The 19,520-nt window shown below is 43.1% G+C and overlaps 1 protein-coding gene and 1 non-coding gene across 3 annotated transcripts in view; one reads left to right on the top strand and one right to left on the bottom strand.

Moving 5' to 3' along the window:
* vangl1 (VANGL planar cell polarity protein 1) overlaps window positions 1-19,307 on the bottom strand; it is a 46,644-nt gene extending 27,337 nt beyond the window's left edge. Inside the window, exons 1-2 of one of the 2 annotated variants that reach the window (XM_038802040.1) lie at window positions 19,190-19,307; window positions 3,568-3,838 (exon numbers count right to left, since the gene is read on the bottom strand). In XM_038802040.1, the coding sequence (XP_038657968.1) occupies window positions 3,568-3,638 (71 nt within the window). In that variant the 5' untranslated portion in view covers window positions 3,639-3,838; window positions 19,190-19,307. Of the gene's footprint in view, window positions 1-3,567; window positions 3,839-14,501; window positions 14,544-19,189 lie in introns of those variants that run through there. The other variant, XM_038802041.1, reaches the window with a different exon arrangement.
* Window positions 10,744-10,817, top strand: trnat-ugu. Its single transcript has one exon. It is a non-coding gene; the product is annotated as a tRNA-Thr (tRNA).
* Window positions 19,308-19,520: the final 213 nt, after the last annotated feature.

Here is a 19,520-nt window from a genome sequence, read left to right as displayed (position 1 = left end):
ACTGCAGCAATCTAGGACAACATTCAGAATTGGGCTAAACTGAGAATTTTCATTTTTTACACAGAGGGTGGTACGTATGTAGAATAAGCTGCTGGAGGAAGTGGTTGAGGCAGGGACATTGACAATATTTAAAAGGAATTTGGACAGATTCATGGACAGGAAAAGTTTAGAGGGATATGGGCCAAATGCAGGCAAATGGGGGTTAGCTTAGATGGGCTTTTTGGTTGGCATGGACCAGTTTGGGCCAAAGAGCCTGTCTCCGTGCTGTAGATTCTATGAATGTAAATGTCGAGTAATATTTGTGCCACGCAGGTGCCAGGCAATGATGATTTCCAACAAGGGAGATTCTAACCATCTCTCCCTAACTTTCAACAGCACAACCATAGCTGAATCGTCACCATCAACATCCTGTGGCTTACCATTGACCAGAAACCTAATTAGTCCAAAGATGTGCAGGTTAGGTGGATTGGCCATGATTAATTGCCAATAGGGTGGAGCTGTGGGCTTAAGGGTGCTCTTTCCAAGGGCCGGTGCAGACCCGAAGGGCTGAATGGCCTCCTTCTGCACTGTAAATTCTATGATTCTAGACCAGAAGATAGTTCTGACTGGCCTTGCGGCAGCAAGTACTCAACTCCTGCCTATTGTCCACAAGGCAAAAGTCAGGAGCTTGGTGGAATACAATCTACTTGCCTAGATATGTTCAGCTCCAAGAATACCCAAGAAGCTCAACACCACCAGGACAAAGCAACTTGATTGTTTGGCACCCCATCCACCACCTAGAGACATTCACTCCCTACACTATCAGCACTAGTTACAAGATACATTGCAACAATTTGCCAAGCCTCCTTCAACAGTACCTTCCAAACCCACGACTTTTAACACCTAGAAAAACAAGGGCAGATGAATGGGAACACCCTCACCTACAGGTTTGGCTCCAAACCATTAACCACCCCAACTCGGAATTATACTGCTGCTAGGTCAAAATCAGCTCAGCAGGTGTACCTACAGCAGATGGGACTGCAGCAGTTTAAAGACAATTAGTGGTGGCAATAAATGCTGACTTTATATGTTCCTGGAAGGGAGCTTCGCGAGTTTGAGGAGCTTGGAGGAGAAATTTGGGTTGGTAAGGGGAAATGATTTTAGATACCTACAGTTGCAGGACTTTGTTCGTAGACAGGTCCCATCTTTCCCGCGCATCCCGCCAATGGGGATCCTCGACAGAATAGTCTCTAGGAGGGAAGAAGGGGAGGGCAGAGTCTCGGGTATATATAAGGTGCTCATGAGGGAGGAAGGGTCCCAGACAGAGGAACTGAAACTTAAATGGGAGGAGGAGCTAGGCGGGGAAATGGAGGATGGGCTGTGGGCAGAGGCCCTGAGTAGGGTAAATTCGACCGCGACATGTGCTAGGCTCGGGCTGATCCCATTTAAGGTCGTTCACCGGGCCCATATGACGGTGGCTCGGATGAGCAAATTTTTCGGGATAGAGGACAAATGCGCTAGGTGCGCGGGAGGACCAGCGAACCATGTTCACATGTTTTGGGCATGCCCTGAGCTAAGGGGGTACTGGGAGGGATTTGCGGGGGTCATGTCCCAGGTGCTAAAAACAAGGGTGGTGATGAGTCCAGGGGTGGCAATTTTTGGGGTTTCGGAAGACCCGGGCGTCCAGGGGGAGAAAGAGGCCGATGTGTTGGCCTTTGCTTCCCTGATAGCCCGGCGACGAATATTATTGGCGTGGAGGGACTCAAAGCCCCCGAAGACTGAGTGGTGGCTTGCGGACATGTCGAGTTTCCTGGGGATGGAAAAAATTAAGTTCGCCTTGAGGGGATCTGTGCAGGGGTTCACCCGGAGGTGGCAACCATTTATTGACTTCTTTGCGGGAGAGTGAGCGTCAGCAGGGGGGTGGGGGGAGGGGGGGTAGAGTAGAGTAGGAGGGAAATATGGCGGGTAGTACCGGTGGGAGGGGAGCGGGCTTGTGCAATATGTTACGATGGAAGTATTGAAAGTACGTGGATGTTTGCACATTTTTGCCTTTGTTGCTTCCTTTCTGATGTCTGTAACTGTTTATAAAGCCAAAAACTACCTCAATAAAATTGTTTATTAAAAAAGAAAATAAATGCTGACTTTACCAGTGATGCTCATAGCCCACGAATGAACAAAAATAAACTCCTAATCTAAAGTAGACTGGGGCAAAAGCTAGTTAATTCTAAAGAGTCATTGCTGCTAAACTATCAAATCCTCTATCAAAATAATGCATACTGCTAATGTTGCTGGATGCCAAATTTTCAAATTAAACTCCTGTTTAGATAAAGAGATGAAAAAAGTCTCTACTGTGTACCAAATCAAACTGGCACCTGAAAGTACTTGCCTAGTTGCTCGGTCAAACATTCTCAATAAGGGATGCAGGCTGGAGATTGGTGTGACATATCGTGGTCTTCCAACGCTGCTAAGAGCAATGCGTTGTTCATTTTATATGGGGAGCACACACACAATGGGAGAACAGCAACAAGGATCAGAGGTGGCCCTGCCAGTCTTTCTTGACGTAAGAAGGCAGCTCGAAGTGGAAGGTGTTTAGGTAGAGATAGATTTTGGCAACTTCGTGCCAGCTCAAAAATGCAAGCATGATTTTTTGCTCCATCATCTGGTTCCCTCTTAGAATGTACTCGCAGTTTCAATAACAATGCAAGGCAGTAAATGTATTTCCTTTAGAACTCTGTAAGCAGCTCCTTGTAGAGTCACTTGTTAACACATGGTCCTTTTCTCCTTTTAAATGGGGTCTTGCAAAATGACAGGACATGGCAGAAGGAGACATGGATGAGTTGGCTACTTCTCAGGTCTTTTCACATTGTCCAACCCAGTCAGACCACTCAAGAGGTTTGCAATGTGTCAGTGGTCAGAGAAAGTTAGTAAAGTGTGGCAGTCCTTTTATGCCATTCATGATCCTGTACCAAAAGGGATATGGTCACAGGAATCTCCAAAATCTCTATTAACAAGCAGCAAGCTGCTCCAATTTCACTCCACTCACTAAGGTAGTAATAATAACATTAGATTAGGTAGAAAATACATTCAATACTTTGTCACTAAGGTGAAGTACCCAAGAAACAAACAGTATCATAAATACAGGGCACTCAGAGGAGGAGCATATAAACAAAGAGCAGAGTGCAAATGAGAAGACAAGTGAATTTCTGCACATGGGAGGAGACACATGGCAGAAGTCCTCTAAGTTACACAAGTTTTGTGGGCTCTCGCTTGTTGGGGAATGGGTGTGTGTAAGGAGATAAAATTGTACATTTCTTTAAATTGTTATTTATTTCCTACAGGATCGTTACTGCTAAGCTTCAAGTGGTCAAACAAGATCTGAATGCTAAATTACTACATTTAAAGTGAATATTTCCCAGTATAAAGCACTGGAGCAGGAAAACTAGTTATTGAACTTTGAACAACTAAGAGCTCTTTCCCTTCCCTCCAACTCTTTTCCAAATGAATCTGCAAAGGGTCACCTTTTAGCTATAATCTGAGATGTAATTACATTAACAATAATACAAACTATTCTAAAGAAACAGTACCTACCCATGTCTGTGAGAGCTCTTGGAGCGACCTGAATAGTAGGAATAGCCAGAATATGTGGATTCGGTATCCATTGTCGCAGATTCCTTGCAGACTGGAAGATAGAATGATTTCCAATTGTTGATGGACTTTGGTCCTGCTTTCCAGGAGCCAAGCGGTTGTTTGTCAATGGTCTTGCCCAGGCCAGTTGGGATGGTCAGTAGGTTGGCAGCATGGTTCTTTAACTGGTCTATTTTGAAAACAAACCAGGGGTCTCTTGTGAAGAAACATTAACCTGCAGCAAGAACATACATGGGAGTAAAATACTTTTCAAGCAGCATATTTCACACTCTACCTCAAGTGATTACTGCACTGCAGGTGACAGACTGACAAATATTTGATAATTACATACATTTCTCCACGCAATTAAATTTGTAAATTGAAGGTTTAAACCTAGCTATTAAATAAAAACACATCCATAGTTAAATCCTCTAGGCACAGTAGGAAATGTTCGCTGAACAGAAAGCAAACCAGAAACAGCACAAGAGAGAGATTCAGTTGTATCAGAACTAATCCTAGATTCTGTTGGACAAGTCACCCTTATTTTGTGGTTACCATATTATTGAAAATATCTATCACATATTTTTACACCGGACTGAAGTGAACTGTTCAACTGAATAACCAAATCTTACTCCCATGATTGCAGAGTCCGAAAATGTCGTGGCATTTTATATAATACGTATCTATATCGCAGCTACCAGTCTGAAACCTCATATTTGTCCATTACTTCCAACAAGGTAGGCTTTCACTTTTAGTGTCAGAAACTACAAGAATTATCCGAAGATAATACACACACACAGCTCCTCGAGCAGTCATTAAAATCTAAGTGTTGTGACACTATACAGAGGAGAATTTAAAATATTTAAATCGACCCCAGTTAAGTTCAAAAAGTGTTTAGGGTTTCAATGGAGCTGGTCAGCACTTTTTAAACTAAGTTTGACACCATATTTGAGTTGCATTGCATGCAACGCCAAAACCAATGTTTGAGAGTGAAAGGTTACATGCAAATGACAGCACTGTTGCAAAGCAAAAAGTGATTGCCAACAAGGCTAAAATTGTAATATAAAATACAGATTATGTGGTTATGGACATGACTCATTGCAATGTTACAGCAATCATGTAAGGACTGTGAAAATCAAATAAGTGACAAGAAACAATATATGCTGGCCAGAATTAAAGGCAAGAACATTATAACTGTAATTTTGATTGCACAAGCAGAAAAATAGTCTGTTACATTAATTAGCGGAGGTTTATTGCTTAGTTCGAATGACCAGAATATTATATTACCTTTGATAGAAACATCCTTTACCTAATTAGTATATTTAGATATCCACATTCAATTACATAAAACATGGTAGAAAAATAAGTATGAATACCAGAAAGGAAAAATAAAGTTTTTTGTCATTGATATTTAAAGCACATCTAGTTATAACACAATACAGCAAAGATGTCAGATTGCCAATTTAAGCATAATCCTAAAACCCCACAGCTATATATAAAACACAGAACTAAAATTATTCACAATACTGATTAAAACAAATCAGCAATAATATTTTGATCTAAGTGCATAGAGATTTATTCAGACAGGCAATTTAACTTTAATGGGTGGCACAACAATAATCAAACCAATATACCTGACAGAAACAGAACTCTATCCTGCATCAAATTTTTATTTCAATGTTATAAGATATGCGTTATGGTTTTAGCATTGGGTAAAGTGATTGGGCCCTGTGTGAAGATAATATCAATATATCCACAAATGTCTCAATTGATAGTGCACCAATGAGTGCCCATTGCATGTTTACTGTTAATTGGACTGTATAAGAAATATTTTTGGACTTGTGGATTGATTCTTTTTTTAAAGTAAGATTTGTAGCAGCAGGAATGACCTCTTACATGTTTTTCAACAGCACTTTTCCTGATCAACAAAGAATAGGTGGGACTCGCTCAACAAAGGATAACCAACAAAAAATATCAAGACACTTGCAGTTCTTCAGTGAAGTCGGCAGACATTTAGGCAATTAAATCGAGTTTTTATTGGAAATTGTTGTCACACAAAATCCTCTTTAGAACTTGTGCACTGACCCAAAAGTAAAATCTGTAAAGTCACACTCTCACAACACAAATTAAATCTAAGTATTGGTACAATAATTAAGAAAAACATTTACAAGGTCTAAAAACACTTCACCATTAATGGGGCATTTTGGAATGTAGTTACCATTGTAATACTTCCGTTCCAGTTTCCTGCTAGCTGATATAATAAACAGTTTCTTGGTACTGCCCACTGCCTCCCAAATCTGCTGCCCTACTCAAACAGGATATCCTGAACCCTTCTGTCCTCGCAAAAACCAACCCCATTTTCAACTTCCCTTCCCTCTCCTCAGCAGAGAATCTGCTGCAATGGCTGTTCTTCCTGCCTTTGCACCTTTATTGCTCGAGTCTTAACAGGATCTATCCCTTTCCCTCTCTTAACTCTCACCCACAGCTATCATCAGTGACATCATCCACAACAGTGTTCCAAATGCGTGCTGATGACATCCAGCTCTACCTTTACCGTTCCAGGTCAATGAAGCTGTTATTGTTGGGAAAGGTGGTGGCAGTCAATTTTCACAAGCAAGATTTTGTAAACTGCAGTGATGCAAATGACTAGATGATCTATTATAATGTTAATTGAGGGACAGATTTGTGATTAATAATATTTTACTGTAATATATATTTCAAAATATACTCTATTACATTTTTGGAACATAACAGAAGTTAACTCCCAGGTGTACAGAAATCCCATTCAGTCATTATGGAACTGTGAGAGATCAGTTTCACCTTTCAGGATGATAGATTCTCTGATTTTCTCTCTAAGGTATAGTTGAGATTGAGAGCTCATTCTACTATTCAGTGGCACAGTGCTTCACTGAATTTGTCACAATGCCATCCAAATGCGATTTTTCATTTTTAAATGTTGTTGATTTTCTTGTGCTATACATAAACCAAATGAGTATAGCCTGGTACAGAATAAAACTCCAAATACTTTGCACCAGTTTGAATATTTCTATTTCCAACAACTCTGAATCCTACTTATGTACTGCTGCTTATTTTCAGTGATGATACAATGTTTCTTTAAATAACTCAGCTCAGCATTGTTCTGTGGAGTATCTTTTCAGTCCCTAAATATCTCAGTACCAGTTGGGAATTTGGTGACGTAAAATAAGTTAGTATCTGCCAAATGGCCATTAATTACTAAATAACTTAAAATTCAACTGAACCATTTTTGCTGCAACATTATAAGTTGTTACGTTTGTGAAATTACGAGTAAGTTCATTGACCAAATTAGACTGTCAATGCACAGAATGCCAGGGGATATGATTGAATAGTGACTTGGTTACTTCTCATGCAGCAGCGTTGCAACCATTTTCCTTAGGTTTCATGCAGTATTAGCAATTCTTTCCCAACCACATTCTAAAAATCAAGCTTCCAAAAGTCATTGTACATTAAATATATCCACTGCAATGAGCTCCTAAAAGAAACACAGTGGCTAATAAATCAATGGCCAGTGTTATTTCCATTCAAGTGCCCGTAACATTAGCAACAAACAAATTTAGCACATTCCCTCCAATCTCACCCATTCTAATTTGTAGCTGGGGTAACTGAGGTGGGAGGGCCAGTCTGAGTTCAATAAAGCTTTTGTCAAAGATGCTTTCTGCATTGTCCATTTTCAGAACAACTGAATTTCCAATCACAGAAAGCATTAGCAGGTCCATGTTAGCAACAGACACATTAAATGATTTGTAGAAAACTTTCCACCAAAGTACTGCCTGTTGTTTCAGATATGGGGGATCTAAATCTGTGAACTCTGAAGCTGACCTTCAGCCTTCTGGCAATAGCCAAGCTACGGGAAAATCCATCAGCATATTGGACAGAGGTTGGCTGGTTCAGAATCTCCTCTTGAATTATGAACTTCATTATTCAACCCCATTCCTCGAATGGATTTGATAATCACAATGCAATTTCAGTAGCATTTTCAGCATGAAAGTCGACTTGGTAAGAAAAAAACACTTCAAACTGGATATTTTCAAGGGAAGTAAGGAAGTCACTGAGCTGGATAAGCATGAATGCAAGAATAATGTTCTAGACTTAAGACATTATGTTGCAGATGGTTAAACTGCGTAAACCCACTTTCTACAAAAGTAAAATTTCAGAACTCTTCTGCCCAACAAGAATAAAAAAATTATAGTGGAATTTTCACAATGTTACACAAGACAAACCATTTCTGGCATGCTTGCCCTCAACATTACTGAGTTTGATATGTACCTATAATTTACATAATACGATCCTATTTTCATTATAATGCGCATTTTGATAATGCAAGCCTTGAGCTGAAAATGTTTCGGGTGGAAGACTATATATAGACAACAAGTTTAAAAATAAGATGGCGATGAGATCAAATTTTGGGGGGGGGGGGGGGGGGGGTGAACAAAAAACAAAGAAAATTGCAGCACAGGAACTGGCCCTTCGGCCCTCCCAGCCTGCGCCGATCCAGATCCTTGATCTAAACCTGTTGCCTATTTTCCAAGGTCTACTTCTCTCTGTTCCCCACCCGTTCATATATCTGTCCAGATGCATCTTAAATGATGCTATCGTGCCCGCCTCTACCACCTCCACTGGCAAAGCGTTCCAGGCACCCACCACCCTCTGTGTAAAAAAACTTTCCACGCACATCTCCCTTAAACTTTCCCCCTCACCTTGACTTGTAATTGACACCCCCCACTCCTGGAAAAAGCTTGTTGCTATCCACCCTGTCCATACCTCTCATAATTTTGTAGACTACAATCAGGTCCCCCCTCAACCTCTGTCTTTCCAATGAAAACAATCCTAATCTACTCAACCTTTCTTCATAGCTAGCACCCTCCATACCAGGCAAGTACACCCTGAACCCCATACGACTTCACTTTTTCCATCAACCTGCCATGGGAAACTTTATCAAATGCTTTATGAAGTCCATGTATATGACATCTACAGCCCTTCCCTCATCAACTTTGTCACTTCCTCAAATAATTCTATTAGGTTTGTAAGACATGACCTTCCCTGCACAAAACCATGCTGCCTATCACTGATAAGTCTATTCTCTTCCAAATGTGAATAGATCCTATCCCTCAGTATCTTCTCCAACAGTTTGCCTACCACTGACGTCAAGCTCACAGGTCTATAATTCCCTGAATTATCCCTGCTACCCTTCTTAAACAAAGGGACAACATTAGCAATTCTCCAGTCCTCTGGGACCTCACCCGTGCTCAAGGATGCTGCAAAGATATCTGTTAAGGCCCCAGCTATTTCGTCCCTCGCTTCCCTCAGTAACCTGGGATAGATCCCATCCGGTCCTGGGGACTTGTCCACCTTAATGCCTTTTAGAATACCCAAAATCTACCCCTTCCTTATGCCGACATGGCCTAGAGTATTTAAACATCCATCCCTAGCCTCAACATCAGTCATGTCCCTCTCCTTGGTGAATACTGATGCAAAGTACTCATTAAGAATCTCACTCATTTCCTCTGACTCCACGCAACAATTCCCTCTTTTGTCTTTGTGTGGGCCAATCTTTTCTCTAGTTACCCTCTTGCTCCTTATATACGAATAAAAGGCTTTGGGATTTTCCTTAACCCTGTTAGCCAAAGATATTTCATGACCCCTTTTAGCCCTCTTTATTGCGCGTTTGAGATTTGGTGGGAGAATAGTTTGTGGAATTCTCTTCCCCAGAAAGCAGTGGAGGCCGAGTCATTGAATTTATTCAAGGCTGAAGTAGACAGATTTTTGAGATGACAAAGGAGTCGAGGGTTTGAGGGGGGTGGGGGCCAAACAAGAAAGTGGAGTTGAGACCACAATTGGTTCAGCCATGCTCTTATTGAATGGTAGAGCATGCTCGATGGGCCAAATGGGCGTTCTCTTGCTCCCAAACCCCTCTGTTTCCATTATAATTGGGAAAAAGTAATCGACTCCATTTAGAAACCAAAGTTTGTAAATAAGTCGCTCATAAATCCAATCTTAATAGAATATGGGTGCAAGCTTCTCATCTCAGAATACTTGAAAGACTACTGCAAACTTTAATCCTTACTAGTTTAACACAAATTATAGGGAAACCCTCAAACTTCACATTTACAATAGGTAATCTTGATGCTCTCCCAGATATGGTGAAAATTATCCTGCATTGTCTAGTATTTAAAAGGGTTTGAATCTTGTACAGAGTGTATATTGCAGTGCTACTTGGATTTAACGGAGTCTGCAATAGTGTATAAGAATACGAGAATCAAACAAGGGATTAATTCTAGTGACAACTGTAACCAGCATCCCTTGGAGAAAATCAGACTTGATAGTAGTTATTGCAGGAAGAAATACAAAACTATTTATCTTACAAATTTTATTTGAAATACATATTTTATTGAAAAGAACAATATCAATTTAAACAATTTCATAGCCAAGATGTAGATTGATTACAGGGTGAATTGCTGTTTTTAAAATAAATGAGTGCATGGATTTTGATTCCAGGCTGCAGCACCTTCCCATTCCCAAAATGGTAATCGCTCACTCTCTCAAATATTTAGCTAATGCTCACTTAGATATTCAACACCATCTACCTTCATGCACAATCTATTCTACGTATAGTTAGATCTATAGTGTGCACCTTCCTTCTTCCACATTTGAGCCCATTTTTCTTGTTTTTAAAGATTATGGCAATGGAAATAATATTTTGTTACATTATTTATAATGACATATATTATTACATCTATTCCCCGGAGGACCTTGATCATTTCCCCAAGGCCTTCTTTGCAGTGTTAACAATTACAAAGTCTTCAACTTTTCATTACTATTACTCAGATGCCTTAAGCTAGGCACCAGCTATACTGGCCGTTTTTGCACTGTCTCCCATGTCTTGAAATTCTCGCTATTAATTTGCAACCTGACTTGTAAGAATGTGAGAAATAGGATCTGGGGTGGTCATTTGGCTTGCTGAGCCCTATCCACGATTTAACAAAATCATGGTTCAATTTTTACCAAACCTACACCCTTCCATATTGTCCCCATATCCCTTGATTCTCTTTGTAGCAAGCATCTTTCAACCTCTGGCCTGAATATACTAAACAACTTGGGATTGGCGCTGTGGCTTAGATAGTTAAAGCGCCTGTCTTGTAAACAGGAGATCCTGAGTTCAAATCTCAGCAGTGCCTTTATAGGGGCTGTTTAGCTCACTGGGCTAAATCGCTGGCTTTTAAAGCAGACCAAGCAGGCCAGCAGCACGGTTCGATTCCTGTACCAGCCCCCCCAGACAGGCGCCGGAACGGGCTTTTCACAGTAACTTCATTGAAGCCTACTCGTGACAATAAGCGATTTTCATTTCATACAACCCTTTGAGTGAAGACATTTCTGCTCATCTCAGTCTTAAATAGCCAAACACTTTTTCTGAGATTGAAACTCCATATTCTAGGTTCACTAGTCAGGGATACATTCTCTCAGCATCAATGAAATCACTACTCATTCCTCTCAACGCCGAGAATATATGTCTAGTCCACTAAATCTTTTGTCCGAGGGCATCCTAGAAACAAGTCTAGTGAACATTTATTGCACTAGTAATGAAGATTTATACTCCAGAACTTGCTGCATCCCTAGCAAAACTGTTCTAATACAACTACTACATTAACATCTACCTGGCAACGTGGTAAATTGCCCAGATATGACCTATACACAAAAAACAGGACAGTTTTGCCCTATCAGTCTAATCACGATAATCAGTAAATGATGGAAGGAGTCAGCAATAGTACAATCAAGCAGCACTGACTTAGCAATAACCTGCTCACAGATGCTCAGTTTGGGTTCTGCGACACTTACTCAGTTCCTGACCTCATTACAGCCTTGGTTCAAACACGGACAAAGAGCTGAATTCCAGAGGTGATACGAGAGTTACTGCCCTTGACATCAAGACAGCATTTGACCGAGTGTGGTATGAAGGAACACAAGGAAAATTGGAGTAATTATGAAACACCCTGCTGCCTGGAATCATACCTCGCACAAAGGAAGATGGTTCTGATGGTTGGAGATCAATCATCTCAGCTCCAGGGTAGCTTTGCAGAAGTTCCTCAGGGTAGCGTCCTACACCCAACCATGTTCATCAGCTGCTTCATCAATGACCTTCTTTGCATCGTAAGGTCAGAAGGGGGGGGTGTTCGTTGATGACTGAACAACGTTCAGCGCCATTCATGACTCCTCAGATACTGGAGCAGTCAACATCCAAATGTAGCAAGACTGGGACAATATCCAGGCTTGGGCTGACAAGTGGCAAGTTACATTCACGGCACACAAGTGCCAGGTAATGACTATCTCCAACAAGAGAGAATCTAACCATCACCCCATGATGTTAAATGGCATTATCATCGCTGAACCCCCACCATCAACATACCATTGACCAGAATTGAACTGAACTAGCCATATAAATACCATGGGTACAAGAGCAATTCAGAGGCTAGAAATCCTACGCTGAGAACCTCACCTCCTGGCTCCCCAAAGTCTGTCCACCATCTACAAGGCACAAGTCAGGAGTGTGATGAAATTCTCCCCACTTGCCTGGATGACTGATGCTCCAACAATACTCAAGAAGGTTTACAGCATCCAGAACAAAGCAGCCTGCTTGACTGGCACCCATTCCACAAACATTCACTCAGTCCATCACTTGGATGCTTCAGTGGAAGCCGTGTGTACCATCTACAAGATGCATTGCTGGAACTCAACGGTTCCAAACCCACGACCACTACCATCTAGAAGAACAAGGACACCAGCACCTGCAAGTTCCTTCCAAGGTATTCACCATCCCCGACTTGGGAGTTATTGCATTCCTTCACTGTCACTGGTCAAAATCCTGAACTCCCTCCCTAACTGCACTGTGCATGTACCTACATGACATTGCATGTACTTACATGACAGGAACTGCAGCTGTTCAAGGAGGCAGTTCACCACCACCTCAAGGGCAATTAAGGATGGGCAATAAATGGCAGCCTAGCCAGCGATGCCCACAACCTATATTTTTTTGAAACACCCACTTGAGCAAGGAGCATTAGTGTGACATTTCATCAAGATTTCCTTACTGCTGTCTTGCATTTTACAGTTCCATTTCTGTGAGGGGTTTTCATTCAATGCTCCCAAATCCCTCTAATGTGTCAAGTCTTGTAGCACAGAGCCATTCATTTCCCTCCCTATTCGGATTAATTATGGGCAGGATTCTAAGGTCCCCAACCGCGTGTTTCTCGGCGGCATGCCGTTCACTGGTGGCGGGATTCTCTTTGCGCCGCTTGTCAATGGGATTTGCCATTGAAGCTACCCCACGTCGCTGGGAAATCCACAGTCGGGATGCGCTGTCAGCGGGAAAAGAAGTATCCAGACGGCCATAACAATTCAGCCTACATTTTCCCATAGTAAATTCTATTTGCTACTCTTGGGCCTACCTGCTGATTGCTTCGTAACAGCCAATGACTCTTCTTCCCCCCCCCCCCCCCCCCCCCTTTGGCCTTTCATACAAATACAAATCCAATAATCCAAAGTTTAGCACATCAATCATATTACACTAACACAGAGCAGGAACCAGAGGAATGGAACTTCCAGTAACTGTGCATCCTCTTAAATCAAGATTAATAAAATAATCTGTTTCATTGGATCTTCATGTCACTTTTATCTATGGTGTTCAAGATAAATGGATGAACTCCCATTGGTCTGCCAAAATCTTTAGCCCATTGCTTCTTCCATTTTAAAAACATTATCCAGTAGGACAACTGATACAAATAGGAGCCAGTCACCTCACACCAGATAAGAAATTTAATCAAAATCAATTTAAGATAGCAAAAATAAAATTGCTCTAAACCTTGATCTTTTGCTGTTATTATGATATATTCTTAAATTTCATGTGAAGCCTTGTAAAGTACTATAAAACATATCAGAATGGAATAAACTCTTAAAAACATTTCTCTCTCCTGTCCACAATGAATAATTATCAGAAAATAATGATGAATGGTCCATCGACCTGAAACATAAATGCTGTCTCTCACAGATGCTGCTACTGTGTTTCTAGTATTTTCTGTTTTTATTTTTAGTAATAAAAAGGATTTGGATATCCTCAATCGCAATACCCTCGAGTGAACCTCCAGCAGTTTACAAACATCTGAACTAAAGATGAAATTACTGCTTTAAAATCACTCAGCTATATTATAATAATTGAAACTGTGCCCATTTCTATGGATTTTCAAGTCTGCTTTGTCAGTTTTTAATGCCATGAGCACAACGGTGCACTTAATGTCCCTGAGGTTGGGTGACATTCTCAGAAGAGAATTAAATTCCACAATATGATTACTGCAGCCTGAATTGTAAAGTTGTCACTGATTATGAAGAGGGCCAAGATATATTAAATAATAGATACACAAAGCAGTTACCTCATGCTGGGTTCAAATACATCACACAACAGGAATTAAACAAGATGATCGTATAACCATTGTTCAAACCTCAAAATGTTACTTCATCTAATCTTTTTTAAAAATTGATACATAGATACTATTGAGCTTCTGAGATTTTTTTTCCTTTGTTTTGGGATGGTGCATCAGGCACCAACAATCTATCATCCTGTTCAATGCATGGCATGACATCCACACTAAAAGATAAATAATATCATGTAACTGTTGGAATTTATTATGGGGGATAATAAATAATTACCAGGAAATAATAGGGTCAATTTATGGTATATAAAGATTGGCTGAAAATAGTGCAAGGGCTCAGATAATCTTAAACTTCACACCTCACCAGCTCACATTCACACATTATAGCATTGTCAGCCTCTAATGTTCTTAATGAGACCAGGAGTGAAATATGAAATATACCTCCACTTCCCAACAGATGTGCTATGAATCCTCACACACTCCACCACTTGGAAAAGAAAGTAATATAGTTTAGAAAAATCTTTGTAAACTACAAACTGTATAGTGAATGACAACAAGTGAAACACAAAAACCAAGATTTCACCGAATGGAGCCTGGGCCTATATGTGTACTTATATAGGTTTAATTCTACAGGATAAGTTTTCCTATCACCCAGGGCGGGAGTTACCCGACCAACCCGCCATGAGTTTTTCGGCGGCGGAGGCAGGCCGGCAGCAGGGGTCTAACGACTCCACCCTTGTCAACGCAATTTCACGGAGACTGCATTCCTCGTTGCCGGGAAACCTGTGCGTCAGCATGGGACTGGAATATTCTGCCAAGGTGAACAGTTGGCAGATTGTGCCCCTCCCCATCATTTCATTTATTTTGCTTAAAGCACATTTTTTTTTAATTGATATTTTTGGAGAAGGGAGCTCACCCCAGCCCTCCAGGCAAGTGGAGAGTAATCATTACATTCCTGACTTGTGGCCTAGATGGTGGCCTGACTCTATATCAGTTGAATTACTTGCCTAGAGGTCCTCTGTCGCTGACCTGTTCTAACTGTCACAGTATTACATTAATGTTCAAGTTTCTGTTGAATGGCAATCCAACAGGATCAGTGGTCCTTAAGCAGAATGGATGTGATAATCAAAAAGGTGCCATGCAGGAATAAACATCCTCTGCTTGAGTAATGCATTTTAAAAATGGTAGCACAGTGGTTAGTATTGTTGCTTTACAGTGCCAGGGACCCGGGTTTGATCCCAGCTTGGGTCACAGTCAGTGCGGAGTCTGCACGTTCTCCCTGTGGTCTGTGTGGGTTTAGAACATAGAATTTACAGTGCAGAAGGAGGCCATTCGGCCATCGAGTTTGCACCAGCTCTTGGAAAGAGCACCGACCCAAGGTTAACACCTCCACCCTATCCCCATAACCCAGTAACCCCACCCAACACTAAGGGCAATTTTGGACACTAAGGGCAATTTTGGACACTAAGGGCAATTTATCATGGCCAATCCACCTAAACCGCACATCTTTGGACTGCGGGAGGAAACCAGAGCACCCGGAGGAAACCCACACGGTGAGGATGTGCAGACTCCGCACAGTGACCCAAGTCGGAATTGAACCTGGGACCCTGGAGCTATGAAGCATTTGTGCTATCCACAATGCTACAGTGCTGCCCTCCCACAAGTCCTGAAAGACGTGCTTGTTAGGTGAATTGGACATTCTGAATTCTCCCTCAGTGTATCCGAACAAGCGCCAGAATGTGGCGACTAGGGGATTTTCACAGTAACTTCATTACAGTGTTAATATAAGCCTACTTGTGACACTAATCAAAATTATTAAATGTGCGTCTGCACGGCTCATCAATTCTGAGACCAGAGTGCAACAAGCCAGGTGCACATAGCAAACTGAAGTAGAGGGAAGATTTTCTCAGAATGTTGATGGTAGAGGATTTAGTGATGACAATGCCATTGCACGTGATAGCAAAATGGTTAGAGTTTCTTGTTGGAGATGGTCATTTACCTGGCGCTTGTGTTGCACCAATGGATATTTGACAACTATCAACCTACACCTGAGCATGGTCCAGGGTCTTATCTCATGTTGGCACTGACGCTCAGTGTCTGAATGAAGCATTTCCCACTTCTGACCTTATAATGAAGGAGAAAGGTCAATTGAAATGAATGAAAATCGCTTATTGTCAGCGAGTAGGCTTCAAATGAAGTACTGTGAAAAGCCCCTAGGTCGCCACATTCCAGCGCCTGTTCGGGGAGGCTGTTACGGGAATCGAACCGTGCTGCTGGCCTGCTTTCAAAGCCAGCGATTTAGCCCTGTGCTAAAACATTGGATGAAACAGCTGAAGATTGTGCAGCAGACGTCAATATCCTGAAAAACATCGCAGAAATGTCATAGGGCGGAGATGATTGGCCCGCAACAAGCACAACCATCTTGCTTAAGGCTAGGTATAACTCCAACCAGTGATCCCGTTGACCTTCAATTTTATTTGGACTCTTTGATGCCACAACTTTGTCAATTCTGTCTTGCCATCAAGACCAGTTAGTTTCACATTACCCCTGGAACTCACTCATTTGTCAATGTTTGGCCAAGGCTATAATAAGATCTGTAGCCCAGTGGTCATGGTGGAACCCAAGCTGAACATTAGTGGGCAGGCTATTGGTGAGTTAAGTGCTGCTTGGTAGCACTGTCGACGACATCTTTCAATCAATTTTCTGATGATTGAGAGTAGACTGACGGAATGGTAATTGGCTGGACTGGATTTGTCCTGCATTTTGTGGACAGGGAATACCTGGGTATTATTTGTTTTGTTAGGTACATGCCAGTACTGTAGCTATACGAGAACTGCTTGGATCTGGACACAGCTGGTTCTGGAGCACAGGTCTTTGGTACTACTACTGAGAGTTATCATGCCTTTGTTGTGTCCAGTGCACTCAGCTGTTTGATATCACATGGAGTGAATCGAATTGTCTGAATGCGGACATAGTGAAGCTGCAGACCTTAGGAAAAAAAATAATAGAATCGATACAGTACAGGAGACCATTTGGCCCATCAAGTCTGCATCGACCCGCTGAATGACATCCTAACTATTCCCCTCCCCCACCCTGTCCCTGTAACTCCTCCTAACCTTTTGGACACTAAAGGGCAATTTTAGCATGGCCAATCCACCTAACCTGCACATCTTTGGATTGTGGGAGGAAACCAGAGCACGCGAGGTAACACACACAGACATGGAGGAAACTCACAAACTGCACACAGACTGTCATCTAAGGCTGGAATTGAACCCGGATCCCTGGCACTGTGAGCAGCTGTGCTAAACCTGTGCCACCTTTAAAGTTGCCATAGTCCCAGATGACCATAGGGCTAAGATGAATTATCCATTCGGCATTGCAACCATTGCAACCTCATCTTTCACATTGATGTGCTGGGCACCATCAACTTGAAGATGGGACATTCGTGCGGTCTCTCCCACTAGTTAATGTTTGAGATATCCACTATAAGTTGAGGGACGGGATAGAGACTGCAGGGGCTATAACTTAATTTCTTTGCTTGTGGGATAGTTTGGCTATCTAGAACATGCTGCTTCCATTATTTACGTGCTCTCCAGTGGTTCTCAATTGTAACTTCATCAGGTTTATAGTGAGAGAGGAGGAAGAATTGGTGTGTGGGAGAACCTTTCATTCAGAACATTTCCCCCATTATGATAACATGAGGAGCATAATTTTATATTTTAGCAGATTTTGTATTTCTGACTGGTATGAAGAGCTGCGTGTCTATACCTCCTTTGAAACGACTATACAACTTTGGTGTCATAAGGTTGGGTGATATTGAATTCAGAAAATTAGAAATCAATAATTAACCAAACCACAAAGAATCATGCAGCACAGGGGGAGATCACTATGCTTTGCCAGCGCTTCGGAAGAGCTTTCCGATTCACCCCTCTGCCTTATTTCCCCACAGACCTGAAAATCTTTTCATTTGCTAACATGCCCTTTTTCAGTCAGTGATATCCTCCCATTTGATCTTCCGCCCCCGACCTCCACCAGTCAGAGACTCCTCCAGTCTATACCCACCCTCAGTGATGGACATCGTCCATCTATAACTCCCCCCTCATGATGAGCAGCCTCCAGTGTATACCCTCCCACAATGATGGACGTCCTCCAGTCTATAACCCCCCTCAGTGGTGAGCAGCCTCCAGTTTATACCCTCCCTCAGTGATGAATCCCCTCTTGTCTATAACCCCAATCAGTGATGGACACCTCCAGTATATATCGCCCCTCAGTGATGGACGCCTCCAGTCTAACCCCACCCCCCCCCCCCCCCAGTGTGGCGACATGGTCCAATTATACCCTGCCCCTAGTTTAGGGACATCCTCCAGCCTACCCCCCCCCCCCCAAACTTAGGCAAATTCTCCAGCCTACCCCCTCTCAAAGTTAGCGACATCCTCAGCCTACCCCCTCCCAAAGTTAGGGACATCCTCCCGCCTCTCCCCCTCCCAAAGTTAGGGACATCCTCCAGCCTACCCCCTCCCAAAGTTAGGGACATCCTCCAGCCTACCCCCTTCCAAGGTTAGGGACATCCTCCAGCCTACCCCCTCCCAAAGTTAGGGACATCCTCCAGCCTAACCCCCTCCCAAAGTTAGGGACATCCTCCAGCCTACCCCCCCCCCCTCAAAAGTTAGGGGCACCCTCCAATCTACCCCCTTCCCTGCTAGGGACATCCACCAGTTTCTATCCCTCCTTCCCCCATAATCCGTTGGATGTTGAGAATCTGAAACTTTTTCTCGGTCTCACATTATTGTTTTGCGGGCACGAATACAAACCCCGGCGGGGCGGGCTCCCGGGTGCGGGGGGGGGTTGCAGCTTGCCGCTGCCGCCTCCCCTCCCGGGCTGGGCGGACACAGGAGCCCGGGAGGCAGGGCCGGGCTCCCAGTCTGCAGCCCGCGCATTGCTCGGGTCCGGGGCGGGCGGGGGTGGTTGGGCCGGGCCCGCCGGATCAGAGCCTGAGCGCTAGGCCGCAGTGCAGGCGGCCGCCGCTTTTTCTGGGCTGCCCCGATCCCGGGGTGAGACGCTGTGAAATGGCGCCGAGACCCCGCAGTCAGCGAAGCGCGTGGAGCAGCGCTTTGATCGCGCACACTAACCTGGGCCCAGCTTCCTATGGAAACGGTCTCGCTTCTCGCCAGCAATCACAAAACACCCGGATTCAAGGAGGGGGCTGGGGAGGGGGGGATAGGGATGGAAACAGATCCGAGTGGGGAGGGGGTGGGCGGGGAAAGTCACTCCCGTAAAAACACCACCCCTGTCAGCCGCCGTAGACAGTGGCGCGCCTGCGCGGGAGGTGCGGCCTGCTTTGGGCGGACATGGTTGGTGTCTTCTCCCCCACTTCATTTTTTTTCCCTGAAGCTGAAAGAGGAGAAGGGCGTCGAGAGACTGGTGGTCACTCCGCTCCTTTCACCCGCCTTTGCCCCTTGA

This window comes from Scyliorhinus canicula, chromosome 7 (genome assembly GCF_902713615.1).
Source record: "Scyliorhinus canicula chromosome 7, sScyCan1.1, whole genome shotgun sequence".
Classification (NCBI taxonomy): domain Eukaryota; kingdom Metazoa; phylum Chordata; class Chondrichthyes; order Carcharhiniformes; family Scyliorhinidae; genus Scyliorhinus; species Scyliorhinus canicula.
The sequence above is the reverse complement of the archived record's forward strand: the minus strand, read 5'-3'. Positions and strand labels throughout refer to the sequence as shown.